Below are 22,194 nucleotides of genomic sequence, written 5' to 3'. Positions count from 1 at the left end.
ATGTAAATTCCCTCAAATTAAAGCTGAAATTCTGCAGTTAAAGCACATCTTGGTTTATTTAAAATCCATTGTGGTGGTGTATAGAGTCCAAAATATGAGAATTGTGTCAATGTCCCAGTATTTATGGACTGTAATTCTCTAGGCACTACAGAATTAAGGGAAACAAAATATTATTTCAATTAAAGGGGTATATGCGACTGTAGGTATGCTTGTTAAGTTACAGAGTTAGAATTGCTTACTAAACTTTATAGAACCATACTAATTAAATACAGTGATTGTTTTTCTTCTTGTATCTATTGTATTTTTGTTGTTGTGGTTTGAATTATTTTTCTAAATGGACACTAGCTATTTCTCCTTATATATTAATATGAGCTGTTATGGTCTAGCATTTTTTTTGTCTGCGCCTTCCATTAATGTTCTGTAAATGACTTCTGTAAGTGTTGAGATACTCAGCAGTGGACTAAAGGTCAGTGTAACTTTAAGCTAAAACATGTTTTTGATGAACCAACACATCTGCAGAGATGAAGTAAATAGCACATGCATTTGGTAAGTGTATATTTTATGAAATATTTATTCATTCTGGGACTTTTTTGTTTTTTGTGCGTGTTAGGCAATATTTTACTTGTAAACACTAATCACTTGAAGCTTGCATTGAGGTACTGTATGCAATCTTACCAACAGTTGCTTAGTCACTAGGGTGTTGTTTCTTAATCTATATCTTCATGCTATAAATCTCTTTACATTAGAATAAATGATAGCATTAAAAAACCAACCATCGCATGTCAAATATGTGTGGGGTTTTCCATATGTATTTGTTTATAACATAAATCACTCTGGCAAGCTATATATATATATATATATATATATATATATATATATATATATATATATATCAGGGTTGCCGACCCTCCCGGAATTCCCGGCCCCCCAGAAGGGGGGGCAACCCACCCGGAATCTGGGGGACCCCCCTCAGCCCCCCGAATCGCGGCATGTAAATGCTGCAATCCGCGGGTCTCAGAGGAGGGGGCGGAGCTAAAATGGCACAATCGTGTCATTTTTAGCCCCGCCCCCTCCATGGAGATCAGTAATTTCTCCTATTTCCCCGTAATGGTGGCGGGGCTTAATGACATCACACTCAAGCCCCGCCCCCGATCGGGTAAGGAAAGTCTCCTCTCCGGGCTTCTCCCGGAGAGGAGCATTTAAAAGTCGGCAACCCTGATATATATATATCTATAGATATGCAGGATGAGGGGTTGGCGGCACTCGCAGGTTTTAGAAAAAGAAGACACAACACCAGTTGTATGCGGTCTTAACGTTTTAATTCACTATTGGAATTTTCATGATGAAAATTCCAATAGTGAATTGAAACGTTAAGACCGCATACAACTGGTGTTGTGTCTTCTTTTTCTAAAACCTGCGAGTGCCGCCAACCCCTCATCCTGTATATCTACACGTACCCAGGAAGGCACCCGGGACCGATATTTATTGCCAAAGGAGTGGAGTGCCGATCAAGCCCCAATCATCCTATATCTATAGATAGATTATCTATCTATCTATCTCTCTCTATATATATATATATATATATATATATATATATATATATATATATATATATATATATATATATATATATATATATATATATATATTTGATGTTGTATGCTTAAAAAAAAAATCTGCCCGTCTTTGTTTTTTCATGCTGCTATTACAAATCTTTACCTCTGCTAAGTTTCCATAGTGGGACTTGACTACTATGACTCCTCAGGCATATGGATTATGATTCATAATTATGTTGCTGCAGATGTGATTTTTTTGGGAAGGAGGCTAGATGTACACATCTGTAATATACTATACAGATGGAGCCACAGTCATTTAGCCTGCCTATGGCGTTATCCTGCCAACTCACCACAACGCGCATAGTCGCACGGCAGCGCAATAAGTCACACAGTATGGCATATTGCAAATAACCTTTATGCTCCAACTGTTGTTGATCTTCACATCCCAGCATGCCCTGCATCAGTTTTCGCATGGCTAAATAGTAAAACTGTAGCAGGGCATGCTGGGATGTGTAGTTCAACAACAGCTGGAGTGTCAAGGTTAGCCATCTCTGACATATGGCATTACCGGATGAGTGCGATACTAGCGATCATCCACCAGATGTCGCTTTTTAAAATCATCACTGTGCATGTGTCAGATGTCTAATGCAATGTCATAGCGAAAAAATCTGCAGTGTGTGTGTGTGTGTGTGTGTGTGTGTGTGTGTGAAGTGTCCATTAGGAATGCACTATAGAGGAAGAACTATTTTACTGTACTGTACAGTATGCTAAATAAATATTCTCAGAAAATACTATTGCATAGACGTGTATCTCATTACACAATTTATAATGGGCTATGGGAATAAGTGAGCGAGTATACAGAATAGTCAAAGTATTTCTATTGTAAAGCGCAACAGAATCTTCTGCGCTATATAAGAGACTGTAAATAAATAAATGTACTGTAGCAGGCCAGATTCAGGTTAACAATATGTACAATACCAGGACTTCATGGGAGCCCACATCTATAGCGCTAACGACCGCATAGTTTACACTTATGTACAGTCACTACTGTATGTTCGGCTGATTACGATATACTAGTTAGTTAAACACAGATATTAACTACAGTGTGAATGACATACAGTACGAGCAGGCCAGACTCAAGCACTAAATGGGTTAATAAAATGGCTACTGAACGTGAACCAGGGCTTCGTAGAAGCCCACATCTATGGAGCAAGTAACTGCATAGGCTTTTCATGTCTAAGTGGAATGTTGAAGATGCATCTCATTACGCTAGTTAAAACAAATGGGCTGCTGACAAAGGTACAGATACCATAAAGATCAACCTGCAGCTCCGGTCCCCTACCCATATTGCTGTACAGGTTTGGGCACACCTACTGTGCTACATGGAGCTGAACACCTGGCAGGAGATGACCCATTTGAGCGCAGGATTGCTCAGTCACCTACCCACAGTCTGGCGATGATGCCCTGGCTGTAAAGGAAGTCAGAAGCCCCTGCAAGCTGGGCGGACAATTGTAGGGGACCCCACCGGCGGTTGCTTGCCACTTTCCTTGCCACTTTCACATAAACTAGTCTATCTGCCCCGAAAGCCAAGAGCCTTCCATATGGTACTGGTTTTGAAACCCTAGGACACCTAAAACCGGAGATATCGGGATGCAAATTGGACACTTTTTCCCCATAGACTATAAATGGGCCTGTTAATTCAGACCCACTATGTATGCTGACGCTTACCATTAGCCTTCTGGGGATCTCAGAAACTTAGGGTTCATATCCTCTGGTAGCTAAATGTCTCACCTTCCATAATAACCTGGTTATGAGCCAATTGGACCACCAAAACCAATTAAATTTTTTGCCCATTTTAATTTATCCATAGGTTTAAGCTATAGCAGTTCTTTAGCAGCATGCTTTTTTGCCAGCACTGCTGACACTGCAAAACATGCTGCACTATATAATTAGAGAAGGACAGACTATCATTCCAACCAGCATCTCATTGGCCATATTGGCTTTGGGACTTAGACACTTGCACAACTTCCCCATTGTCAGTTTTTTAGCTAGCGTAATGAGATGCTGGTTAATGCTGGCTGGTCACTCGCACTTCTCCCCTTTCCCTTTCCTCTCCCCTGGGAGACTGCTCTTTTCACAGTCAATGAAGCCAGTGTAAATACTGCGTCCAAGTCCCCTAGCCAAAAACCCTGCAAGTTGAACAGACAATTTGAGAGGACCCCACACGTGGCTGCTTGTTGCTTCCCTTGCTGGTATCACATAAACTAGTAGTGGAGATGTGTATTGCATGCATATAGTATGGCGTGCCTCAACGTGCCTCAATGCGTTTAAACACGCTACAAAAGTGGCGCGCCAGAACTCTCACCGAGGTGTGCTGTTGAGATGAATTTGTAAGCACACTTAGATGGAAAACCTAAGGAAAAAGGGCCTAAATCACATGAGTTGTAGTTTTTTTCAAAAATCCCCAAAACTGCTTCCACTAGCAAGCGCGCGCGTGTGTGTGTGTGTGTGTGTGTGTGTGTGTGTGTGTGTGTGTGTGTGTAATCTCATTTAAGAAATGGAGTTTTAAAAAACTAAAAAATTACCCTGATGCTATACTGCGCATATGCTGTCAACATCTCCTCTGCTGGCAACCCCTCCGCCTCATTCCTCTCCCACCCATGGATCAGCTCTTGCAACGCTGATGGTCTTTGGGGCTTCATTCTAATGTAACCTCCAGTGCTATAAAGTGAGCTGCTACTTTGCAACGTTACTTTACTTACATCTGGGGTCACAGAGCAGCAGGAAGCTCTGAAGACTGGCAACGCTCAAAAAGCCCTTTAATACATTCCAGTGATACTAAAATAATGCGAAAACACTTTTTTCGAATTAGCTTAGTAAAAATATGTTACTAAATGCCCCTAGGAGTGGTGCAAATAGGGGGAACTAAGGCTACATGAGTAAAAAGAAAATGAACACTAGTGATGGGACAGAATGCTACATGGATAATCAACACTAGAGCAGTGGTTCTCAAACTGTGGCTCCTGACCTTCTCAGCATGGGGTCGCGACTCCATGTTGCTGACCATCAGGCTGATGACTTCTCTAATCTCAGTCAGTGATTCAAGGAGTATGAGAAATCTGTCAAATTGTCTGTTATTTTAGACTCGTCATATCATTTTATGCCTCCATAATGATGTCATGTACGTCCTGTCTGCTGACTACACATGTGATGTGATGACCTTCTGCAGTCACTTGCTGGGGTCCCGTAATTATTTTTATTTTCTAATGGGGTCCCAGAGCAAAATTGTTTGAGGACCCCTGCACTAGAGTGTAGGGGAATGCTGCATGTGTATATATATATATATATATATATATATATATATATATATATATATCTATCGGTACTTGTTTCCTAGCACGGCGCCCAGATTTTCTACGTACAGCACCGAAGGGAAATCGCATCGCATGGGCCATTATAGCGGCATGCGATGCGATTTTTTTCATGTAATTTTTTTTTTTCATTTACACCACAATATCGCATCACATTGCATCGCATGTCCCGCAAAATCACATGCGATTTTATAGGGTGTGCGATGCCATGACATTAGGTATACAATAATATGATTGTCCCCTGATGACGAAACGTGTTGGGCATGGCCTAACTCACAACGTATTGCTTTGAAGATCCTGTCCACAGAGGTCAACGACGATGATAAAAACTGGTCCCGGTCCTTCCCGATAGCGGTACATGGTGGTTGATAAAGTGATTGGCAAGCTGTTTGCTGTTTACCTCCATGTATGTGAGCTTATACTTTTTAGTAAATATGTTTTAATACTTTGCTCATGTGTGCGCTTCCTCTCCATTTTCTCGTATAAATATATATATATTTGCTGTTTAACCTGCGGACGGACGCTGTGGTCGCAGGTTGGACATCCCCCATTAATGTAAATGGGAGCCTGGTCGGATGACCCGGCGTACCTGTTTACACTGCCCTCTACCCAGGTCCTAGGCGTGTTCTACCCAGGTCAGGACCTGGGTAGAAGTCCTGTGTAAAGGGACACGGCGTAGCCCATTTACACCGTATTAGCAGTGTCATTCTGCACTCTAAAGTTAGCACTAACTTGAATGGTCTCTTAAGAATTATGAAGGAAAACTGTCCCAATGAAGGACAGAGTAAGCCAAGACACTGTTTAAGTTTTTTGTTTTTAGTTGGCATTGTTTTTAGTTGGCATTGTCTATTTGGTAGTGGTAATTCATTGTAAATGTGAGCTAAGTATAAGACTTCATCTGACAGCTTAAAATCATATTAATAAGTTAAAAACCTTGAAATATTGTGTTTGTGACCAGAAGCTGCCTGAAGGTTTTTCAGGGAAAGAGCTGCACTAATTGCAGTTGCTCACATGGCTGAACTTATTAAATGGATGAAGATCGCAAGAAGATTTGCATCAGTTAAAATGTAAAAGGTCATAGACATTAGTCTGTAGTGATTCTCCAGAATATGAATCAGGTGTGGAACAGGTTGAGTCTGATGCAGCTTAGTTCCAGCCTCAGAGGAGTATAATTTCAATAAAGAATTAATAGGCAGTCTGTTAAAAGTTATTTATAGAGTAATGGGAATTAATGAGTCTAGAGAAACACTGTTTCAGAGGTAAAGTAAAAGATCCAGCAATTCCGCTTATGGACATTTTAAAGGAACAACTCAGAAAGTGGAAGTTCCTCTTGAGCAGGACTTTAATGTCAAAGTTGGAGGCAGTTCAACTAGACCAGCTGTTCCCAACCTGGGGTACTCGTACTCCTGGGGGTATTTTGCAGACCTGTTGGGGGTACCTTAAAATAATATTGGTAATGTCGGGAGAGGAAGTCTCAAGATGTCATCAGCATCTCCTCTTGCTTTTGTAAATTCACTGGGAGCTACCCGCACTGCCCTTAGATGTCAGCGATCATCTGTCCCATGCTGACAAAGGTGGAGGAAACAGCAGCATTAATCGTCCAGGCGTTAGCTGGAACACCAGAGACAATACACAGCCAGCGGTCACACACAGAGGGACCCGATTCCTGACCACACTACTCCTCTGATACTGCTTAATATAAAGACATGCATATTGCTCACTTCCACTCTACTCGTAAGTACTGTGGATATTTCAATTTGAGAGGAGGGGGTACTCCTAAATGAAAAGCCATTTCAAGGGGTACGGGAGAGATAAAAGGGTCTAAACTAGACAATCCAGGAGAAAAATGAAAAATAATCACAACTAAATATATGAAAGAATTGATGAAGGAATAATAGGCCGGAGCACTTCCGAAGCCTCCAGTTGTGACTGCAATAAACGGTAAAGCCATTGGCACAGACAGACTAACATCCCCATTTTAGACCTATCCAGGTTTTAGCACAGGTAACTTTAGTTAGTATCTCAGTTATTTTTATTTAAACATCTGTTTTGGAGCCTGGATATATTAAACCTGCATTGTTAGTGTGCCTTGAGGACAGAGGTTGAGAATGTCTGCCTTCAGTATGTGGTGAAGTGGGGGCGTGGCCTGGACTAGCTCGTGTAGGACGTGTGTGCCAACTCTCCCGTTCCCATCCTGATATATCATGCTTTAGCCCTACAGTACTGGTCTGGGCTGCATAGGGGGGTAGCCAGTGCTCTCTGGTATCCTCTGCAGCGACCTGGAGGAGCCTCTCTGGAGGAGTCCGATGCTGTAGTTTGACTCTGCCAGCTTTCTTTTCCGCCGGCGCCATCTTGTGAGTTGTGCTGTGCCACCGATCCCTGGCCACAGCTACTATCCTGCCTTGGACTTGTTACAGGGGCGCCGCCGAGAGTCTGGGGAGTGGGGTGATCGCCCTGGTTGTCTGGGTTGCCCTATGGACGGCTTGATTCCGCTGCCGAGTGAACGTCGCCGCCGCCATTTTGAGTGTAGCGGCCGTGTGGGTGCATCCGTCCGGGTTTCCCTGCCATTCTATTGCTGCCCCGGCGCTACATCCTGGTCCTGCATAACTACAGGGGACAGACTTTGGCTGGGCATACACTCTGCATTAGTTTCAAACTAGCTGTATGGTTAGTAGAAAAGAAGGTGTGCCAGCGCTGGCTGTAATCAAATATACTAATACACGGTTCTGAAAAAGTATACAATTTATTAATAACAATAAGCAAAATTATAATAAAAACAATTAATAATAGTTAAAAACACTGCAATGAGTCGCTCTAGAACTATAAAAAGTCCATAGTGCACATTTAGGAGAGGTATCCCAGGGGATATTTTGAGGATAAATTTCAGATAGCTGTTAGGCTCATAGGGTTTTAAAAGGAGTGTAGCTGTATATTACCATTCCAATTGAGTCTGGTCCAATGATTGCCAGAAACCGTGACTTTATGTCCTTAGGTTGTCCTATAATTTCAAGGACTCAGGATGTCCCAATAAACGAATGTCCTCTGTAGTGGTTGCTGGATAATTAGGGAATAGGCTATATCCCATATATTCTTAGGTCCAGAACGATTTTTGGAGGTTCATCGATGGGAGAGTGGACTTGTCACTTGATGGATGGAAGGTGTAGATAGTAACAGCATAGACTCAAGGCTCAACGCGTTTCCCCGGAATCTCCGGCTTCATCAGGAGCAGATATGTGCATATCTGCTCCTGATGAAGCCGGAGATTCCGGGGAAACGCGTTGAGCCTTGAGTCTATGCTGTTACTATCTACACCTTCCATCCATCAAGTGACAAGTCCACTCTCCCATCGATGAACCTCCAAAAATCGTTCTGGACCTAAGAATATATGGGATACAGCCTATTCCCTAATTATCCAGCAACCACTACAGAGGACATTCGTTTATTGGGACATCCTGAGTCCTTGAAATTATAGGACAACCTAAGGACATAAAGTCACGGTTTCTGGCAATCATTGGACCAGACTCAATTGGAATGGTAATATACAGCTACACTCCTTTTAAAATCCTATGAGCCTAACAGCTATCTGAAATTTATCCTCAAAATATCCCCTGGGATACCTCTCCTAAATGTGCACTATGGACTTTTTATAGTTCTAGAGCGACTCATTGCAGTGTTTTTAACTATTATTAATTGTTTTTATTATAATTTTGCTTATTGTTATTAATAAATTGTATACTTTTTCAGAACCGTGTATTAGTATATTTGATTACAGCCAGCGCTGGCACACCTTCTTTTCTATTTTACATATATATTTGGGTCTGACAAACCCAGTGCCAGCTGCTGCTGATAGCGCACCACACAAATCCCTCTTTTTTCCTAAGCTGTATGGTGAGTGTTTGGCGGTGTGCTAGCCACCACCATTTTTTCTCCTGTGCCTCATTACAGAGACTGACTTGCCCTTTTATACTACTCTGCATACCATGGAAGTCAATAATCAGTCACTTCAGGCTATATATGCCTCTACACAGAAGCTGCTTGATATATTTGTAGCTATGCCTGTGGATACTGTGCATCATAATGATCATTCGGCTGATGTCTCTCCAGATGGGCTGTCTACCACTATCATCGACCCCCATTGTAATATTATTCCCTTCACAATTGTGCAGCATGACAAAGTGATTGAAGAGACTGTATCTATACCTGATGCTTCTCTACTGCCTGCGGCTTTTATATCTGCGCTCATCTCGGCTGATTACTTTACTGGGACCTCGTCCAGATCTGTGGCTCCTTGCTCCTACATCCCTGAATACCCCACCTCTGCTATGGGTTATCCATATATCCTTCATTGGCTACTTGCGCTGACTATGCGCTACTTGCACTGTTGGATAATATACCCTGGACGCTCTCCTGGTTACCTCCCAAATGAAAACTTTTTGTTCAGTTGTGGCATTTCAGGAAATTGAGTTCTGGCCGGACTGATGATCCGAATTATAATATGGCCTTAGTTACCTCTTTTACCCTGTTTTGTAGGTTACTATGAATATCATCTCGTGCTTATACTGTACTCTTTTCATTTAACTAAACGATCGTAGTTTAACAGCTATGTCCGCTATATACCATGTGATCCTTTTATTTGGGGAGAAATGTAGAATAGGATATTCGTTAGCATGCTTATTTCTGTAAAACAACGTCTGCTTTGTTCCCATTCTAAAATAACCTGTTAACTTACTATGTTGCACTGTGGGCTCTATATATTTTTCTGGTGCGGGAGAGTTGGAGTCCACCCAGCTAAGGCCATTAGTCTTTTTTCCCCCTTTACTTTTGGGTATGGATGGGGGGAGGGGGGGTTGTCGTGTTAGTCTTAATTAGTGTAGTTAGTGGGATAGGGGTAAGATAATTAAAGGGATCCAAGTATGCCTAAATTGGGGACAGGTTATACAGGGTGGGGGGTTTTATGGTAGGTTTGCTTTTGGGGTTTATTTTATTTTTTATTCCTGGTAGCTAATTTATTTTCCGCTTTAGGGTTGTTTAGATACTGTGTTTGGTCTTGAAATATAAATTAGTGTTACCTATTATAAGTGAGGGTGATGTTCATTCTAATATATAAGCACTGTGTTATAACATATTCTGTATTGCCTATACTTGTCTATACCCGAATGGAGCCTTCAGGTATGGGTGTGCTTTAAATGACATGTGATGCTACTCTATGGTACATGAGAATATTACATTACCCCTTCTTATTCATATAAGACTGTGAGCTTCTGATATAATTGTATCTGGCAGATATGTAATGTTACCAATGCTATAGCTACCTTTGTATGTGCATGGGGTGTTGTTATTGTTTGTGAAAAATCTCAATAAAAATGTGGTGAAGTGATTTACAAAGATTTAGGCATCTAACGGGTATGAAAAGAGTATGCAGTCCGCTCCACTGCTCAGTATGCCGATCAGAATCCTGTCATTGAAATCCGGATGCTCAAAATCTGTAAGTTTTGGGGTTAGGCACTAGGAGGGTAGTTAGAGTTAAGGTGTCCATACATCAGAAAGACATTGCACCCAATCATACAATTTCAATGGATTGTATGCAGATTGTGTGTGTACACAGTCACACAATCTCCTGGCCCCGGGAGATTGGAGGATTGGTCCTCTGATCTGACGTGCTGCATGTCAGATCAGTTGGGATTGGGAGCAGATTGCATGTGTTTTAAAGTATATGCAATTTGTCTTTAGATGGCTCATACAACCAGAGTCATGTGACACTCCCTCCCTGACTAGCAGAGAAGAGAGGTGCAGCTTCCGGCAGCCCGTGGAAGTGAAGATGATGGGAGCCGGAGAAGTTTCCAAGCGGCAGACGGGCGGGCGACTGAAGAGATCGGTGGACGTCCTTTTGCACAATTCTGTCACTACTCTGAAAACAGTTTTTAGAGGATTGCTGCTTTCGGGCTATTTAATAATGGCATAACACAGCAGATGTGAGCAGATTGGTTCGCAACCTGTAAATAAAAAAAATGGATTCTACATTGTGTGTCCAAAAACCACCAAGGACTGCCAGGGAGTTTAAGGGAAATTGGACACAATCCTGATTGTAAGACCGGTCTTTCTGATGTATGGCCACCTTTAGGCTGCAGGAGGGGATGGTTACGGGACAGTAGTTAAGCTGGGAGAGGGATGTATTCGGGATACAATGCTTACCAAAATCCATAAGAGCTTTGAACATCAATATTCCACTGCCGGGATTCTGACGTGGACATGCGGAGCACCGAAATTTTGTACCCAGTCCATTAAAATGAGGGATTTTCACAAAATTGTGCAGGATATGCAGATTGCAACAGAATACACTTGTGAAGCTTTTTGGATGTAATCAGATTTATGCATCCTCTATGTCAGTCAGAATGGAATTTTGGATTGCGGAAGCTCACTCTAATGCCCTGTACACACAGGGCGACTGAGCATCTGTGCTTAGCGATGCAGTTAAGCACAGATCACGCAGTACATGGTGATGCACCAGTGATGTGTTCTGAGTGATCTGTCATGGCCAGTGTTCTCTGGAAAGGGAACATTGGTGATCACTAGATCGATACAGCATGCAGTATATATCTAGTCTAGCGATGTCATGGGCCATACACACCGAGCGATTGATGCTTCATTTGCATGGTTGGTATCTCAAAGAAAAATAGACTGGAGGCAAGAACATTTTGGCTATGTTGAATATAATGTATTTGGCCATAGGCAAAATACCACATAGTCAAAGTCTCAAGAGATGGTAGTCAAGTTTGTATGGTTTTGGGCTCTGGGGAGTTGAAGGAAAATTGCATTGCCAAAATCCCACCATGCGTGCACAGCTTAAGGCATAAACTTGTAACTCTTCTCTTTAAGGTAGAATATATTTTCAGGCAGAATATAGATGCTTTTAATATCTTAAGTTCCCAGAACACAGATAAAATTGGCTACCACAGGATAGGCCTGACATAAAGCTTTCCTCTACCTCCCCCATGGCAGCCCTCACTTCTGGGTTTCTCCCTTCTGGGTAGTGCACTCGGAAAGTAAGAAAGACACCAGCCCCCATAAAAGGGCCCCTCCTCCTTCCTCTTGTGTCTTTTTTTCTTTCCGGGTAAGTGCAGACAAGAGAGAAAAATGGACACAGGCTTACCCATCCCAGGCTTGTTTTCTGCGGCAGCTCCGGCTCCCTGCAGAGGACGATTGGACCCAGCTAGAGTTTCTACTGGGGTATGGAAGTGGCCGCATGCGGACCCCCCCGGGGGCAGCTACAAGCGGTGGCGTCCGCAGGAGGGACGCTGATGGCGGCGCGGGATAGCGTATGCCGCGTCTCTGCCTGGCCCGCGTGCGTCTGCACGGAGCGGGCGGACGTCAGCGGCAGTGCGCGGCGCCGGCTGATGACGCGCTCCCGCCGTGAGCGGTAGCGTACTTAGCCGGCGCCAGCGTTGAAGGCAGACGGCAGCAGCAAGGAGGCAGTCAGCTTGTCGCACTGTATCTGAGGTCTCAGGAAGATTTCGGCAGGGTAAGGTGCCGGTAGGCACAGCCTTTTCATCATAGTATGCGGCTGGTTAAATTGGGACAGTCAGAGGCAGTCTCCTATGCTGAGTAATCACATTATGTTGTTCATGGGCAACAAGTAAATGAATCTGTGGCAATCCTTGGCCTTTTATTACAGGTATTAGGTTAGTGATTGTTTTCCTTTCTTTTTTGTGCTTTAGTATTTAAGGGCGCACTGCTGCTATGGAGGATGATGGGCGTCCTGGGAGGAAATCGGGGTAAGCCATGTTTCTTAGAGGTGTCCACCTGTATTCTATACGCCTACTTAGTTATTAGTAATAGGTATTGTATGGTTCTATCTTAGGTCAGAGACCAGCAAGGACAAGGAAGCCAAGTCCAAACATAAAAGGCCTCACTTAGATAAGTGTGCAGCATGTGCAAAAGGGCTACCTGAAAAACATGTGGGCATCCTGTGTGAAGGCTGTAAGGCCCCCCAGCAGTTGCAGCCGGCACAAATGGCTAGCCTGGTGGAAATGCTAACAGCCGCTTTGGCGGAGAAGTTTGTGGCTAAGGAGGAGGTGGTGAAACGGTCATCTAAAAGAAAGCATGTCATCCCTAGTGAGGACTCGGATGACTCGGTCCAGCAGTCAACCAGTGCAGTCATGCCAGAGTTTGAAGTGGACCAGGCAGATGAGATGCCTAGTCAGGATAAACTAGAAACTGAAGTAAATCCGGACATGATTGATAACTTACTAAATTTGATTTATAAATCTTTAAACATTGATGACCCACAGGAGGATCTGAGCCTCCAAGAAATGTTGTTTAAGGACAAGAAGCGTAAGGGTAAAGTGTTCCCGTTGTCTAATACTCTGAAAGAGGTGATTTCGGAGGAATGGAAGCACCCGGACAAACGGGTGGTAATATCAAACAGGGTAACTAAAATGTACCCGTTTGATAAGCAGCAGGTGGCCTCGTGGGAGGTAGCGCCGAAGGTTGACGCTGCAATAGCAAGACTGTCCAGAAAGACCACCCTGCCCCTTGAGGAGGCCAATATTTTTAAAGACCCGATGGAGAGGAAAGTCGAGCTGGGTCTCAGAAAGCAGCAGCTAGTCGCAGGTACTGCTTTGAAGCCAGCGGCGGCTATGGCGGTGACTTCCAGGGTTTTGCGAGGGTGGTGCCAGCAGCTGGAAAGTGACATGCTGGATGGTCTCAAAAGATCCGAGTTGCTAAGGATGGTACAGGACGTACAGCTTGCTGTGGAATTTCTGTGCGAGGCATCGTTAGATTCGGTGCGCTTAGCAGCAAGAGCAGGAGCTACAGCAGCGGCTACTAGAAGAGCCCTCTGGCTGAAGCCATGGGCGGCGGATGTACAGTCGAAGAATAGACTGCTTTCAATGCCCTTTCAGGGTGATTATCTTTTTGGGAAACAGTTGGACGATTTAGTTTCCAAAATTTCTGGGGGTAAATCTGTATGGTTGCCCCAGGATAAAGTAGCCAAGAAGACTCCCCCACCTAGATTTAACAGGTATCAGCAGGAGTTTAGGGAATCCCGGGCATATAGACCAGGGAGACCGTACAGAAGAGGATCCTGGATCTCCAGGGCCAATTTTCGAGGCCAGGGGAACAAGGAAAGCAGGTTCTCTTCCAAAAAAGACCCCCAATGACGCCAGCCCACAATGTGTGGGGGCCAGGTTGCTGAAGTTCCAAAGCACCTGGCAAGAATCCACCTCGGACGAGTGGGTTCTGGAAGTAGTCCGTTCGGGCTACAAAATAGACTTCATGAGAAAACCAGGGGAGTTCCTGGTACAGTCTCCTATTCCAGAGGACATGGAAGAAAGGAGAGCATTGTTGTCCAGCCTAAAGGAGATGCTGGATCAAAATGTAGTCAGCATAGTGACAAAGGCACAAGAATTCCGGGGATGGTTTTCCCGTTTTTTTGTGGTAAGGAAAGCCACGGGGGGATTCCGGACTATTCTGGATCTGCGCAGATTGAACAAATTCATAAGAATAAAATCGTTCAGGATGGAGTCGATAAAATCAGTCATTCTAGATCTCAATCAAAACGACTTCATGTCCTCAATAGACCTCAAGGACGCCTACCTACATGTCCCAATTTTCGAGGGACATCGCAAATTTTTAAGGTTCAGGATACAAGGGGTGACTTATCAGTTCAACGCACTCCCGTTTGGCCTGGCAACCTCTCCCAGGACTTTTACAAAGGTTCTGGTGGTCGTGATCGCATGGCTAAGGCAGAGGGGGATAAGGCTATACCCCTACTTGGACGACATTCTGATTGTGGCAGAATCAGAGGCGCTCCTAGTACAACATACGGCAGAGGTGGTAGAATGCCTAAAGGCTCATGGATGGCTGATAAACGAGAAAAAAAGTCATCTCGCACCAACACAAGAAATACAATATCTAGGGGTGATTATAAATACGCAAGATCTGAAGGTGTCTCTGACAGAAGTCAGAAGAGAAAAGCTGGTAAAAAAAGTAAATTGGATGAGAACAAGAAGGGTGGTCTCGTCCCGAGACTGCATGGAGACTCTAGGCCTCATGTCAGCAGTCCTGGAAACAATCCCGTGGTCTCGGTTCCACATGAGGAAAATCCAGTCATGCTTCTTAATGCAGTGGGACAAGGACAGCAAGGGGTTAAACCAGCGCATAACCCTGTCAAACACAGCGAAGAAAGATTTGGACTGGTGGTCAGATACGGAGCGTCTGGCAGCAGGAAAAAGTTTTGCGATACAAAAGCAAGTATTGCTTACGACAGACGCCAGCCAGTACGGTTGGGGAGCAACGTGTGCCAGCCAGGTGGCTCAAGGTCGCTGGTCAATAGAATGGCAGTCAGCCCACTCCAATCTAAGAGAGATGGAAGCAGTGTATCGAGCGTGTATCCACTTCCAAAATCAAGTGTGGGGCAAGGAGTTAATAGTGAGATCCGACAATCAGGCGGTTGTGTCCTACATAAACCATCAGGGAGGCACGAAAAGCAGGGCCTTGTTGGAACAAACGTCCAAAATATTCGAGTGGGCGGAAGCCCATGTAACAAATATTTCAGCAGTTTTCCTCGCAGGGAAGGACAATGTGGTCGCAGACCAGCTAAGCAGGGAAGAATGTCGGCCAGGCGAGTGGGCACTCAACAGTACCGTGTTCAATATGCTAATAAAGAAGTGGGGCATTCCGCAAGTAGACTTGATGGCAACAGAGAAAAACAGAAAAGTGCCAGTCTACTTTTCAAGGTTCCGAGAGCCCCAAGCAGCTCAAGTGGACGCCCTGACAGCGGTATGGAACATGGACACAGCTTATGTGTTTCCACCAATCCCCATAATACCAAGACTACTGAGAAAAATCCAGAGGGAGAATGTGGAAGTCATAGCCATATTGCCTCATTGGCCCAGAAGGGCATGGTTCAGTACTGTGCGCAGGTTGGCGGTGGACGACCCATGGAGACTACCATCAATCCCGGATCTGCTGTCGCAGGGACAAGTAACGAGGGCACAACCTCCGTCTTGGAACCTGACGGCCTGGTTACTGAGACCAAGACACTAGCAGCAAAGGGATTCGATAAACAGGTCATTGGCACACTACTTCAGGCCAGAAAAAGTACGACAATGAAGACATACTACAGAATATGGAAAAGATACATATACTGGTCAAGGAGCGAGCAGAAAGATCCAAAATTGGTAGCCACAATATTGAGTTTCCTACAACAAGGCCTCCAAATGGGCCTCTCAAGTAGTACATTGAAAGTACAGATATCGGCACTAGCCTCCATGCTAGACTGGGACGTAGCGAACGACAGAGACATACGTAGATTTATGCAGGCAGTAAAAAGATTGAAATTAAGAATTAGGAGTCCTCTACCACCCTGGGATTTAAATTTAGTATTAGGAGTACTTATGGAAGATCCATTTGAACCGCTACACGAAATATCGCTGAAATGGTTATCCTGGAAAGTCCTATTTCTGGTGGCAATAACTTCAGCACGTAGAGTCTCGGAGTTACAGGCGCTATGGGTAGAGCAACCCTATCTGAACTTTTATGAGGATAAGGTAACGTTGAGGACTAATCCTCTCTTCGTCCCGAAAATAGCATCGGAATTCCATGTGAATCAGGAGATCGTGCTCCCATCCTTCTGTAGTAATCCATCCAACAGCAAAGAGGAGCGTCTACATACGTTAGATGTCGTTAGAGCCCTAACTGTATACAAACAAAGGACGGAAGGATTCCGGCAGGCAAAGAATTTGTTTGTACTAACAGGGGGAAATAAAAGAGGGCAGATGGCATCTAAACAGACTTTGTCGAGGTGGATCAGAGAATGCATCTTGAAAGCATATCAAATAAGACACAAGGAGCCACCTGAAGGGCTTAAAGCGCATTCCACAAGGTCGGTGGCTGCATCCTGGGCGGAGAAGGAATCCGTGTCAGTTTTAGAGTTGTGTAAGGCGGCAGGATGGTCGTCGATTCATACCTTCACGAAGCATTACAGGGTTGATGTAATGTCATCGTCAGATGCCAAGTTTGGGAGAAGAATCTTAGCGCGGCAGTCTTGTGAAAAAAAAAAAAAAGAGAAATTTCTTTTGTTAGTATAGCCAAGCGGGCTCATATTTCTGTTTACGTGAGTATTACCCCCCCTGAATTTATGTACTGCTTGGGTACGACCCAGAAGTGAGGGCTGCCATGGGGGAGGTAGAGGAAACACCTGATTATTACCTGGTAATGGGTTTTCCTCTACTCCACCATGGCAGCATATATTCCCGACCCTCACTGGTTGTTTTAATATGTTATGTACTAATCTGTTATATTTTTAAGCTGGAGAATTCAAAGACACAAGAGGAAGGAGGAGGGGCCCTTTTATGGGGGCTGGTGTCTTTCTTACTTTCCGAGTGCACTACCCAGAAGGGAGAAACCCAGAAGTGAGGGCTGCCATGGTGGAGTAGAGGAAAACCCATTACCAGGTAATAATCAGGTGTTTTTCAGAACAGAAGAGGTGGTAGAAGCCCAGGTACAGATGTGTCCACACTTGCTACTCCACCATTCCAAAACACTGTTCAATCAAAATTGAGAAAAATGTATCCGAAAGGAGCAGTAAGGGAAGTTATGCGAAAACTACACATGATCCTATAGTTGTGACCTGCGTTATGCCATATTTCACTTATTCTCTTTGTATGTAATTGATTCAAAAATAAATTTCCCACTATGGGCCTCATTAAGACCTGTTCGTTAGGCTGCGTTCACTCGCAGCCTAGCGAACAGGTGAACGCCCGCCCTCCCTCTTCACTGAGCAAATGCCTGCATTTCCATGAGAACGTATGTGTATGCTTACACATCCATTTGCATGAGGCCAAACGGGCGAAAAATCATTCAATGGTCGCCGAACATCAAAGGATTCTTTACCTGTTCACAAATGAAATTCAGTCTGGACTGTTGTAACATCAGCTGCTCAAGCCTGCGTTCATATGGGAACGCCCACCGTTTTTGAGGGGACGCCCACAAAATGCTTAGCATTCCTATGCCCTCTATTCACCCCCTTTTCACTCCCGTCTGTGCGAACACCTCAGCGAGTGTAATACTCACCAAAGGCGTTCGCACAGTGGGTCTGCACATGCATATTTTAGCCCGTACACATGCGCAGAACCGCAACATCGGCCTCTGGACTGAATTCACTCAAGACCGAGAGAACCTGAATGGGGCCCTATGTACAGTAATTTGTTGTTTTAACATACCTCCCAACTGTCCCATTTCCAGCTGGCCCATGTCCTGCCCAGGGCCGGCAGTGTCCCGCGGCGGGGGGGGGGAGGGGCAGTTGAGAGTCCCCACTGCCACCCGTTGGGCAGCGGTGAATAGATGCTGTGCGCATGTGCACAGCGTCTATTCACCCGCAGGCAGAAGGGCGGCAGTGTCAAAATGGGGGCACCACACTCCCAAAATTTTGGGTGAAGGTCCATCTGAGCCACCACTGAAAGTTGGGAGGTATGGTTTTAGGACCTCTTTGTTGGGCTATCACTGTATTATGATTTTACTGTATACTGAGCTGCATGCCAACAGCTACATAGCCAAAACTCTTCAGTTTCTATTCAGATGTAAGCACAATACCATACGTATGATCACCCATCAGTTGTCAATTAACATGTACGTGCAGTCATCTCCTATGAATGTGCCACCGTGCAAACAATATATCATGTATTCAAATATCCAGATTCCTAATAATGCTCCATCAATATGTTGTTATTACAGAGGTGTTTAGCACTCTTCTCAGTACTAATATTATGGCATGTGTGGGCAATCACATCCCCACTGCTACTATGTGCTGTTTCTTTTCTCCTCTTGTAATGAATGTGTTATGCTGGAATTGCCTGTCACTGTGTATAATAGAAGCAGTGTGTCTACAGCCTTGTTTTGAACAGTATTTATGGTTTTGCAATTATTCTGCTTTATTAACTTCTGTAGGTTCAGGATCCAGAGGCATGTGACCGAATGTATGAAAGCCTGAGCAGGATGAATAGCAACTACTACAGAGAAAAGGTATGATAGACTGCTGTGCCCTGTGCTCCCCTTTATATGTCAGAAGAATGCAGTCATTTGAATTTAAGGGAATATAGCAATAAGAGGGGGGGGGGGGGGGATTCAGGACCGCTCGCTAAGCAGCACTTAATGTGTGGCTTAACGCTGCCCAGGCCAAACGCCTCGGTAACATGCAAGGGGATAACACAAACACATCCCCTCATGTGCGGCCGAAGGGGTAAGAAATCATTTGATGGTCGCCGACCATTAAATGATTCCTCTCCCCTTCGACAATAAAAGAACGTTTAAACTGACTTTTATTTCTGTCGAAGTCCGTCGAAAAGGGGGCGGGCGCTGATGTCTTCGCACGGGTAGGGGGCGACTGGACGATAAGGCCTTTTATCGCCATCCTCCTGGGAATGCAGGTGGGCCGATGCCCATAAAAAGGTGGGCATTCCCGTCCAGCTGCCCCCTCCCTATCCGTGCAAACGCCTCAGCGAGTTCGATACTCGGCAAAGGCGTTCACACAGGAGGTCAGCACGTGTGCAAATATAAGCATGCGCAGACCCCCCCCCCCCCCGACCATTGGAATGGGCTGAAATCTTACCCATCCGAATCAATATGAATCACCCCCTAAGTTTCGGTTTTAAAACCCTTCTAAATAGCTACTGTGCCTAAACATGCAGAACATGACCGCAGTAATGCCAAGTATTGGCGGTATGTACCCTGAGCTACTGTGATATGATCGTCACCTGGACGAGTCTTTGGCACCGTATGTTGTCACTTTTGATATATGTGCAAACTGATATTAAGTCTGCACTATACTGTAACACACCCACACTAGAAGGGTTATTCAAAGTTGATTGATAATGTGCAGATTTGCAGATCGAACGATTATTGATTGATTATTGTGCATGATTACAGATCATAGCGACAGGATATTAGTATGCCTTAGGTTTAACAGGATTTTGGCATCACTAAGAAGCTGTGATATTCTGTGGGGGCTGTGACATGGGGCAATTTAACAAGATTTGAAATTTACCTTTACACAAAGTCCTCCCTTCCCTCCTCTCAGTAATTGTTTGTTGTGTACATGCAGCCTGATGGCCACACACCTACAGTGACGTAGCATGGCCAGAACTCTGAAGTACAGTGATGGAGAAAGCTATCACCATAAATTGAACTGTGATCACATTATGTAAATCCATAAATTGCCTATTATTGTTCCTTATCACCGTGAATATCAGCAATAAGAAATTATATTTAACGGGGCAAAAGTGTGACACGTGGAACTATGCACATTAAAACCATGTGATCTGTTGCAAAGGCATGTGGATGCTTTTTGCCAACTTAAGTCGCACCTTCCAATAACTAAAGCAGTTCTTTACCTTCAATAACATACATCCATGAGGATTTATCTATTTAACAATTGTTTTATTGCCTCTGCATCTTAATTGAAGTAGTTTTAGTGTTTTCACGGCACTGTCCACAAGGGGGCACCTATACATAGTACAATAAAGAGATTTAACTTTTTTTTTTTTTTTGGTATAAAGATCTTTTCAGCACTTGGAATAATGTTCAGCTTAAAAACAAAAAAAGGTAACACTTGTTATCCTCTCTTTAAGTATCCACGACTTCGAGATACAAGCTTTACTGAGATCACTGCGGATGAGTATCGCATGGTGCTTGCAACTGGTAAGGCGATTATGTATTTCCGAGTTCTGGTAAATCTGCTAGTGTGGTTGTTCAGGTTTATATCTATAAGATACCTATTGTATGGTATTGTCACCTATTAAAAATGCAAAACGGCATCATTGTGATGGGCTACAAACAGATTAAAAAGGAAACTCAAGTACTATGTATTGTATGCCAGTGTTTCAATGTATGCTCAACCCAGGATCCCCCCCCCCCCCCCCAAACTCAAATGAAATATAACTGGCAATGATACTTTCTATTTCTTTATAGATCACCTATATCCTATAATGGTAATATATTTATTTATTGCATTTTAATATACAATATTTCTATTCATGTAATCATTCGCCCAGCGTTTTTGCACCATATAGCAAGAGACACTTGACACATCTGAGACACTCCACCAAGGCTAGAGATTCAAATGTTTTCCTACTGGTTGCACATACAAAGTTGCTCACAGTGTACCAGGAACACTAATATAGCATAATGGTACGTGACAGCAGGCATGAAATGGCTGTGTGTTAACCTCGATTTGCAGCTTTGTGGCACACAGACCTTCAGATAATTCTGAATAATTCTGTAGTAATGTGATTCATATTCAAAGAAATAGACACTCAGCGAAGAATTCACACAAGGGTCTGAATCAGTGTTGCAATGGCATTTAAACAGCGGCAAAGGCACCAGCTGATTTGCACAAAACTGCTTGCTAACCTATTTGGTAGCAAACACTTATGTGCAAGATCCTGGCTGATTCCACACATGCGACCAGGCGAGATAATGGCCTCCCATAGTGCGGCTAAGTCGCACAGTCTGTGGCGACCCATATTGCCCTGTTGGAGCAGAGCTGTCTGTAGACCTTTATACTGCTGGTGTTTTGCACTTGTAAACAATATTTGTATGCCGTTGAAAAAGTGAATAAAGTCTCGTTTATCCTGACAGACAATCTGAAACAGATGGATGAGATGAAAAGAGGAATGTGGGAGCGACTGAAAGACAAGTTTAATGCTAAATCCCCACAGGACGAAGCAAAGGACTAACCCTTATTGTTAAAAGAAAACTCGTTTACTCCCTTCCTGTACAAAGCCATCTGCTCTATATATGGAGTCTCTGAATAAACAGATCTTTTCCTTTCCGTTGCTTTTCACTTTTTAACCTGCAAATGAATGTACAGTATGTGACTTGTTGCGGGCAATACTAGTGTGTGCTGGCATTGTAATATTTTTTTTTTTTAAATGCATATTGGAAAACCTGCAGGAAAGTAACAAAAAGTTGTGAACATATGCATGCAATCAATGAAGAACACCCTTCTGCTCTGGGGGGGTAATCCATCAGTTACAAGAAGCTATTACTAGTGACCACCCTCATCAATGTGTATATGCACAATACAGTATATTATATGGATAGCGACTATGGGCCTTATTCTAGTTCACTCTTTCTGACAAAATCCTTCTTAGATGGACAAAACCATGTGCACTGCAGGGGGGCAGATGTAACATGTGCAGAGAGAATTAGATTTGGTTGAGTTATTTTGTTTCTGTGCAGGGAAAATACTGGCTGCTTTATTTGTACAC

General features: G+C 43.8%; 2 protein-coding genes across 2 annotated transcripts in view; both read left to right on the top strand.

The window, feature by feature from the left end:
- UQCC2 (ubiquinol-cytochrome c reductase complex assembly factor 2) overlaps positions 1-21,755 on the top strand; it is a 30,499-nt gene extending 8,744 nt beyond the window's left edge. Inside the window, exons 2-4 of the mRNA XM_083173103.1 lie at positions 18,875-18,949; positions 20,554-20,623; positions 21,563-21,755. Of these exons, the coding sequence (XP_083029229.1) occupies positions 18,875-18,949; positions 20,554-20,623; positions 21,563-21,660 (243 nt within the window). The 3' untranslated portion in view covers positions 21,661-21,755. The remainder of the gene's footprint in view (positions 1-18,874; positions 18,950-20,553; positions 20,624-21,562) is intronic.
- Positions 12,093-14,085, top strand: LOC146060158 (uncharacterized). The gene is made up of 2 exons (XM_083173101.1): positions 12,093-12,699; positions 12,786-14,085. The coding sequence occupies exons 1-2, from the start codon at positions 12,665-12,667 to the stop codon at positions 14,083-14,085; spliced, it is 1,335 nt and encodes a 444-aa protein (XP_083029227.1). The 5' UTR covers positions 12,093-12,664.
- Positions 21,756-22,194: the final 439 nt, after the last annotated feature.

Source organism: Crinia signifera, chromosome 2, assembly GCF_055691185.1.
Source record: "Crinia signifera chromosome 2, ASM5569118v1, whole genome shotgun sequence".
In the NCBI taxonomy this organism is placed as follows: domain Eukaryota; kingdom Metazoa; phylum Chordata; class Amphibia; order Anura; family Myobatrachidae; genus Crinia; species Crinia signifera.
This window is presented reverse-complemented; position numbering and strand designations above follow the sequence as displayed.